The sequence below is a fragment of the Ascaphus truei genome, chromosome 7 (assembly GCF_040206685.1).
Source record: "Ascaphus truei isolate aAscTru1 chromosome 7, aAscTru1.hap1, whole genome shotgun sequence".
NCBI classification, from domain to species: Eukaryota; Metazoa; Chordata; class Amphibia; order Anura; family Ascaphidae; genus Ascaphus; species Ascaphus truei.
In genome coordinates this window covers 39,624,631-39,633,063 of record NC_134489.1, presented here as the reverse complement: position 1 = coordinate 39,633,063, position 8,433 = coordinate 39,624,631, and the positions used below count along the sequence as shown (strand labels likewise).

At 46.7% G+C, this 8,433-nt stretch overlaps 1 protein-coding gene across 5 annotated transcripts in view; it reads right to left on the bottom strand.

The window, feature by feature from the left end:
- Positions 1-4,683: 4,683 nt before the first annotated feature.
- The window catches only part of SLC25A44 (solute carrier family 25 member 44), a 38,361-nt gene continuing 34,611 nt past the window's right edge, over positions 4,684-8,433 (bottom strand). For 4 of the 5 annotated variants that reach the window (XM_075607813.1, XM_075607811.1, XM_075607812.1 and 1 more), the window contains 4 exons: positions 8,425-8,433; positions 7,385-7,485; positions 5,731-5,926; positions 4,684-5,098 (listed from right to left, as the gene is read on the bottom strand). The exon at positions 8,425-8,433 is cut by the window's right edge and continues 97 nt beyond it. In XM_075607813.1, coding sequence (XP_075463928.1) covers positions 5,045-5,098; positions 5,731-5,926; positions 7,385-7,485; positions 8,425-8,433 — 360 coding nt within the window. In that variant the 3' untranslated portion in view covers positions 4,684-5,044. The remainder of the gene's footprint in view (positions 5,099-5,730; positions 5,927-7,384; positions 7,486-8,424) is intronic. The other variant, XM_075607814.1, reaches the window with a different exon arrangement.

The following is an 8,433-nucleotide window of genomic DNA, read 5'->3' as shown; positions in this document are numbered from 1 at the left end:
TGCAGAAAATCAAGGTATTCCCAATAATACACATCACTGTTTTCAAACTTCTCCATGGAAAGCATATACTGTACATGGAATCCGGCGACAAAATAAAACACAAACACGTATTCTAAATCAGGGGTAGCCAACAACTGGTCAGGTTTTCATGATATCCCTCCTTTAGCACAAGGTCGAAGACTGAGCCACCTGTGCTGAAGCAGGGAAATCATCAAAACCTGACCTGTTGGTAGCCCTTGAAGATGGGGGTTGGCTGCCCCGGATCTAGTGCAAAGTTCTGGTAGCTGTGTTGGCTGTAGACAAGTGTAGCTTCACCACAGGCTGCGATCACTTATTGGGATTATCAAGGGTTAAATTGAAACGGCGATCTCAAACATACAAGGGTTCGGTACGTTATTGTCCTGGCACAGCCGGCTTTACATCTCAGCTGGGAAACCTCGTTACTCTACACCAGGAGCGGCCGACTCCAGTCCTCAAGGGCCACCAACAGGTCAGGTTTTAAGGATATCCCTACTACAGCACAGGTGGCTCAATCAGTCCCAGTGTCAGCACAGGTGACTCAATCAGTGGCTCATTCTTCGACTGAGCCACTGACTGAGCCACCTGTGCTGAAGCAGGGATATCCTGAAAACCTGAACTGTTGGCGGCCCTCGCGGACTGGCGTCGGCCGCCCGTTCTGAGGGATTACTTTTCTTTTTAATATCGATCCTTATTTTCTGCCACCGGGGCGTGCGCACCGGACATTGCTGTCGGGATAGAGTTAACCCCGCTGATTCCCCGCTTCCTGAGTTTTACGGCTGTGTAATTCTGTGGTGGAAGCCGGATTGGGAGATATAATTGTGCTGCCGCGTGTCCCTCTGCTCCCGTGTTATTAACGGGAAGGGGATCCGAGCCCTGGCCAGAGGTCAAACCGCGAGCGGGGAAATGGTTCTGGACGGATTCAATGTCCCCGGTTCGAAAAAGTATAAAGGCGGCCACAGCCACGTTAGCAGATGGGGGCGGGATAAAAGTGTCTTTCCCAGTGAATACCGACATGCCGTGCTTTACCTAGCAGGGATGTGTGGGTCAGCGCACAGTAATATTTGCTTTGGAGCAGGTGTGGCCAACTGCAGTCCTCAAGGGCCACCAACAGGTCAGGTTTTCCGGATATCCCTGCTGGCCTGAATCAGAAAGACTAGGCCCCTGATTTTAACTAACTGTATTTTTCAATTAACCTTTTTGTGATTAACCTAAAAAAATGTCGTCGTCCCCCTCCGGCTGTGAAGGCGATATCCCCTATAAGAGGGGCTTTAACATGGAATCGGAGGGAGGTGTGTCGCGCACACTCCGATAACAGACGCACATTCCCGCGCGCGTTTTATTTCTTTCATTCCCTGCCTTTCCTGCGTCATCCTGTTCCCACCTCGCTTTTATTTTCCTGGACACGAAAATAACGGGAATATGAGATCCGTCTGTTGGCCCCATAACAATGAAATGTAATCACAGTTTTGCTAATACTACTGAACATGCCAACGTGTAAACTTTCTCGTGACCAAGTTATTGTGTAATATCCAGGTATTTTGTTGAACTTGCTCAGTATATCCCAGGGGTGGAAACTCCAATCCTCAAAGGCCACCAACAGGTCAGGTTTTCACGATATACCTGCACAGGTGGCTTAGTCGAAAAGCCTGCTTCAACAGTTGGCTCAGTCAAAGACTCATTTTGAAGAATTTGTCAGTTGAAGACTGAGCAAACTCTGCTGAAGCAGGGATATCCTGAAAACCTGCCCTGTTGGTGGCCCTTGAGAATTGCACTTGGTCACCACTGCTTTGGCGTAATGAAAGTAGGAGTGTATATAGGGGACTTTTCTAGAGTCAGAGATTTCAGGAGACTTGCTTTTTGTATTATTGGATATAGAGAAGGATCCTATACACTCCTAATAATTTCTTCTTCTCCCGTTGTGATGATGGACGTGGGGAGCTGGTGCGTTTATTCTTTTAGTTTATACACCTGGAGTGGAATCTTTCCATATTTGTAGCTGGGAGTGATCAGCAAAGTGTAAATTGGAGACGAGAAATGATTAAGGTATTTCGCTAAAGAACAAAGTGGGACTGGAGCTGGATATAAAATTTAAAAAAATGGCTGCACAGGTTATAACTAACCTCCCAAAACAACGCAAATGCGGGAGGTAACGCTTCCTCTAAATAGTAAACCCGATGTGAACAGAGGTCACACTGACCAGTTCACGTCTCCTCTGACCCCATATTGTAACCTCATTAAGAGCTAATATAGAAGCATACACCTGCACGCTCTGTCCTGCCCATGTTTTCGTAGTTGAAGAATTCAGCAAGATCATCACAATTTTCTGTGTTTGGTTTCTGTTCAGGCAGCAAGCCCTCGTTAGATATAAACCCCAAACCCAGCAGGAGCCGTTCTGAGGTCAGCCCGGGAGGAACCTTCCAACCCCGGCTTGCATGTATTACCAGGGGAAACCGCCAGGCCAAGCACGGCCCCTGCCAGGCCACATACTCTGTGCCCAAAACCTCAGTCCATGTTTGTTTGTGCCAAATGCAAAGAGCACAGACTTTATTTTTAAATATAGAGGCAATGCTGAACCTAGTCACCCCTCACATTACCCATAGAACCACTGGATAGGCCAGGGATTGTCAACTCCACTCCAAGTCCACCCCCCCCCCCTCTCCAAAAGGCCATCAAGATATCCCTGCTTCAGCACAGGTGGTTCAATCAAAGATATCCTGAAACCCTGACCTGTTGGGGGGGGGGGGTCTTGAGGAGGACAGGAGTTGAAAACCCCTGGTAATTAGAAAGTTCTGTACACACAGAAAAGCACAACACACACTCTTCACAGGCTTGCACACCTAAAAGATTATTTCTGGCGCCTGCGTTTTGTCAAGGGGCTAAAGTGGCATGAAACGTTGCACGGTTTTAATTTTTGTATTTTTAATACACTGGAGTGCTGTGACACACACCCTCTCTCTCTCTGTAACCCGGGAAAGAAGCCGCTGAGCTCGGCAGTGCCACCTGCGGGCTGAAATGTCAAGTGCACGCACACAGCTTTTCTCCTCTTTCCTGCCGGCCCAATTTTTTAAAATTTGAGCGGTGGGCAATTTCCTCCCTGGCCAGTCCACTCCTGCCCTTGGATATCACCTGTGGTGTCCCGCAAGGCTCTGTTCTGGGGCCCCTACTCTTCTCGGTGTTCATCAATGACCTTCCTACAGCTTGTAAGGGAGCTTCAATACACATGTATGCAGATGACACAATCTTATATGCACACAGCCCTAGCCTCTCCGACCTTGAACACATACTTCAATCTGACTGTTTTTGGGAAATGCAGTTCTCAAGTCTCAAACTGTTTTTAAACACTGACAAGACTGTAACAATGGTATGTGGGACCAAGGCTAAATTTTCGAAAGCTTCCAATGACTGAGCTCCAGATCAGAACCAACTCTAATAATATCCTAACTCCTGTCACTAGTTTTAAGTATCTGTGCATATGGTTTGACTCCCATTTAATATTTGGGATGCACATTGATACCCTGACATCCAAAACCTATGCCAAACTATTTGTACTTTATAGGAACAAATCCTAAGCCAGCTGGTCAGAGTATCGCACAGCAGATGCGAATGCCAATTATAGGCTATGGGGACATAGTATATGGCACCCCAAACCCACCTTAGCAAACTAGATACCCTCTACAACTCAATATCCCGCTTTGTCCTCCAATGCAACTACAACACACATCACTGTGAAATACTCAAAGAACTAGATTGGTCATCACTTGAGCCTAGGCACAAAGTACATTTTTCCTGTCTTGCCTACAAATACTTTCTGGGCAAGCTACCCGCCTATCTGAACAAGCTCCTCGCCCCTACCACATGCAGCACTTATCTGAGATCTGACTCCAAAAGACTGTTCATGGTCCCAAGGTTCAGCAAAGTATCCGTCCGCTCCTCCTTCTCTTACCGTGCACCCCAAAACTGGAACAGTCTACCTGGGACTCTCACATCCACCACCAGTTTAAGTTCTTTCAAAACTAAAGCTGTCTCACATTTTAATCTGGTCTGTAACGGTTACATACGCCCATAACATATTATCTCTTACTGTGCATGCTATGTCCTGTACATAATGTATAACCCCGTTCATTTTACGTAACCATATATTTGCAACCATTTGTCATCATAACTCTGTGCCCAGGACATACTTGAAAACGAGAGGTAGCTCTCACTGTCTTAGGCTAAGGCCCCGGTATCTCCGCTGCAACGCGCGCCCGCGAGATTGGCGGCGCGTGCAGCCGATTACCTGGTCTGCAGCTCACTGCAGGAAGAGAGACCGGGGGGGGCGTGGCGGGGGAGTGATGGGGGCGCGGCCATGACGTCACCCGCCAGGTTCGCCCTCATTGGCTGAACAACCGGGGGGCGTGCCTAATCGCTCGACACGAGTCCTGCTCTCAATTCTATTGAGAGCAGGAGCAACTCTCGCCCCAGCACTGCGGCCCCCCCTCGCAGCGGGCCCGGCGCCATTGAGGGGAGGGCTCTCGTCCCTGCAGCGTTCGCCACAGCGGACGCTGTAGTAGGCAGCGGGGTCAAGACCTTACTTCCTGGTAAAACATTTTATAAATAAAGAGAGGGGGTTGAGACTGTAATCACTGTTACGAGGCAGCACAGAGACTGAACCTCCCAATATCTTTGTATACAAACAGCTTTATTTTATGCTTCACAAACTAACAATACTTCAAATGTTTTACTTGGCTGTCAAAATAATGAACTATTTCAACTGTAAGGGAACTCTCTGCTTTATCCATGAGGCTCCAACAGCACAATGTCACCTTGGCAACAAAGTGACAGCACTCAACCAAGTAACACCTTCTCTAACGTGGTTTCCATTTCCTTCACGCCCTGCGGCACTAGGGTTAAATGTTTATACCCACGCCGCTTCTCTTGAAGTGCAGTGTTCAAATGGGTCCGATAAAAGGTACACGAGACGGGAATCTCTGCACGGTCCATGGAGAAGCTTTGGGAATGTGCTGAACATCCTCCTCATGTCTCACTTGGGCTCCTGAATGGACAGAACCAGCTCCCTCTGCGCTTTACTCAATGCCTGGAAAAGAGAAGTGAGCCTGTAACACTCGCTGCTTCCCTCTCTATCAAACATACTTTAAGACAGGGATTCTCCTCTCCAGTCCTCAAAGGCCACCAACAGGTCAGGTTTTAAAGATATCCCAGCTTCAGCACAGGTGGCTCAATCAGTGGCTCAGTCTAACACTAAGCCACCTGTGCTGAAGCTGTACCTATGTTGGAGGTACAGGGAGATAGTCATATGCTCAAGCACACGAACACACGGATATTTAATCTGCGGCATGTACTGCTCTGGCTAGGGCTTTTAAACCAGCCTAAAAACATTGCAATGCTTGGTGATGTCCGGGACACAGGGTATTTACATCTTAACCTGGGGGATTTACCATAGTTAAATCATTTCGATTTACCTGATGTCTTAAACCTACCGTGATGTTCATGGTCAGAACTGTTAGATATGAATACTTAGAGCCAAGGTCCTTCAATACCCACATTCCAACATATTTAGACATTGAGGGGTTAACGTGTTCAGGTCATGAGACGCTCAAGTCCATCATAGTGTGTGTATATTTAGCACTATAACCTCTGGGCAGGCCTGTGACTGCCCGTTATATATCTTCCTCTGCTCGGTGAGATAATAACGTGCACGCCGCTCACCTGCCAGGCCTCCTTCCGCTTCTCTATCTCTCTCTGCGTCTCTTCTATCCTCTCCCTCCCAGCCAGCACAGACTGCGCCAGCTTTGCGTTCCCCTCCTGCCTCTCTTTCAGGGCCTTCCGCAGGTAATCCCGCTGCTTCAGCAGGTAAGGCCCGATGTGACTACGCAGGTCTTCCTCCGGAACCCCACTCGGGCGCCTGACAAGGACAGGAGATCAGTCAGTCGGCACCTAGCAAGGAAAATCATCCCCACATACACCGCAGGGCAGAAACACAGCTGAACTTCCAGCAAGGAATCAGCCCCGTGTTCACCGCAGGGCAGAAACACCGCTGAACTTCCAGCAAGGAATCAGCCTTGGTTCACCGCAGGGCAGAAACACCGCTGAACTTCCAGCAAGGAATCAGCCCCGCGTTCACCGCAGGGCAGAAACACCGCTGAACTATAAGTGAAGAATTAAATATACACATTGGCCAAATCGATCACCCTGGATGTTTTTAGGCATAGTGTTGGTTAGGAAATATTATACCCACTTATGTAAAGCTAGTACTATGCTAAGCCTACAAATAGGAGAGAAAACTAGTATATTGGGACTTTGTAATATGTAAGAAGAAAACCTGCCACAGATACAAAATAATGATGTTCTATATTTGTATGTATATGTATATTTTTATTTATATAGCACGTCACAGCAGTAATACACGCAACATACTAATATAGTACATATTGGGAATAAGCGCTTCAGCCATGAGTGTAACAATAGGAAAGGGGGTCTCTGCCCTGCAGAGCTTACAATTTAAGTAGTAATTAGGGAGAACTTAGAGATAGTAGGAGGGTGTTCTGGTAAGTGCGTCTGCCAGGGGTCAGTGCACGAGATGTATTTTGCACACAATGTCTCTGCCTGTGGCAGAGAAACGCGTCAGTGCATTCCCGACAAAGACGACATCTGGAGGTTTACAGCAGTTTAATAACCTTTGTGTTAAAGCAGCAACACCCCTTCCCTCAAAAAAAAAACCTATAAATATGACCGCGGGGTCTCCAACAGAAAGTTGTGACATCAATTCCCAATTACATGCTTTCTACTTGCACATATTCTGCCTGGTGCTGGGACCAGAAAGTCAGGTTATGTGGGGGTTCATGCGAGAGGAGGGTAAACATAGAGCAGCATGGATCGCTGCTTTAAAAAAGGAGTAGAACATGTTTCAAAAATAAATAATAGGATTGAAGCAGGGGGTCTCCGGAGCAAAGCCGTGTTTATTTCAGTTCCAGGACCCCCTGCTTCGCGAGATACAGATCTCCGTAGGTAATGCCGGTATCTCCCTGCAGTTTAAATGTCCCGCATCACGTGGGCCAATAGGAAGCTGCAAGGGATGACGTCATGGCTTCCTATTGGCCCTCGAGACATTTCAGCTGCCATTTTGATAACCCCAACAAGCCCAGCAGCAGCTGCTACTGGCACTGCCTACTGAGGCAAGTATCTCTGGAAGCAGGGGGTCCCCGGGGCTGAAATTAACGCGGCTCAGTGTCCCAGACCCCTCTACTCCAAATAGATTACAAAAAAATAAACAAAACGTCACCATGTTCTGCTGCTTTAAATGGTACTCGCTGTGATTCACATCTGGTGTGGCAAATCTTTGCACTACAGACGGACACCTTACCATGCTAGGTCTGTTCTGCCTCTGGTTTCCTCGTCCATCTTATCCAAGGAATCCAAGAGCGCCTCCAAATTCCCCTCATCCTTTATTTCTTGGATCTCATCCTAGAACAGCAAGACATGTTCACACCGATCAGTTGCAGCTTATTTTCCCGTTTACCCGGCGGATTCAGGGCCGCTGCAAATATGAGCAATGTGATATTTTTCACTGACATACCTCGTATCAAAACAAGTCTTATTTTCATATTTTTACCTTCAATACTCAAATAACGAGCAGGACACCTACTAGTGAAGGACTTAAAACAGCCCACCCCGAACCTTGTATTTACATAGCGTCACCAAGTTAGAGGCAGTTCAGGGTCACTTAAATTTGTATTATTTATACATACATACATACAGCCTTTGATTACCTTTATTGAAAACTAATTACCTAAGCTGCCCATCGATTCGTTATCCTGTGATCGATCAGCAAAGATCCTGCTTCCCAGGGTTCACTAAATGGCTGCCTTTCAGTTTCAAATCAATCGATCAGGTCAGTAACTCAGCAGCTACAATTTACCCTTATATTACCAAGGGAACATTATCTATTTTTTCAATTTTTGCAGCTCAAACCGCTGGGAATATTGGCAACAAATGATCACAAACAGGAAAGTGTTACACAGATCTTGCACTGCTGGGGAGGTGGGCTAAAGCCTGCTATAGAAATCAAAAGGATGCTCAGTATATTAAACCTCATTAAATGGCATTAAGAGTTGAATAAAAAAATAAAATGTAGTAAGTATTATTAAATACTGCAGAACTGATTTATTTAAACACATATGTGTAGAATATTGCATGGATTGCCACTTTAAGACACGCTACATTTATGTATTGCAAACAAACTGGCTAATCTGCTTGCTGCACTTTAATCTGTTCCATGAATTCTTGGTCATCCTTTACAGGAATATAAAATAATTCCCCCAAGACCAGTGTTTGATACTGAGGAAGGGGATGAACCTACAAGATCAGGTGCTCATAGCACCCGAGGAGGTTTATCTCGGTTACCTTAATTGA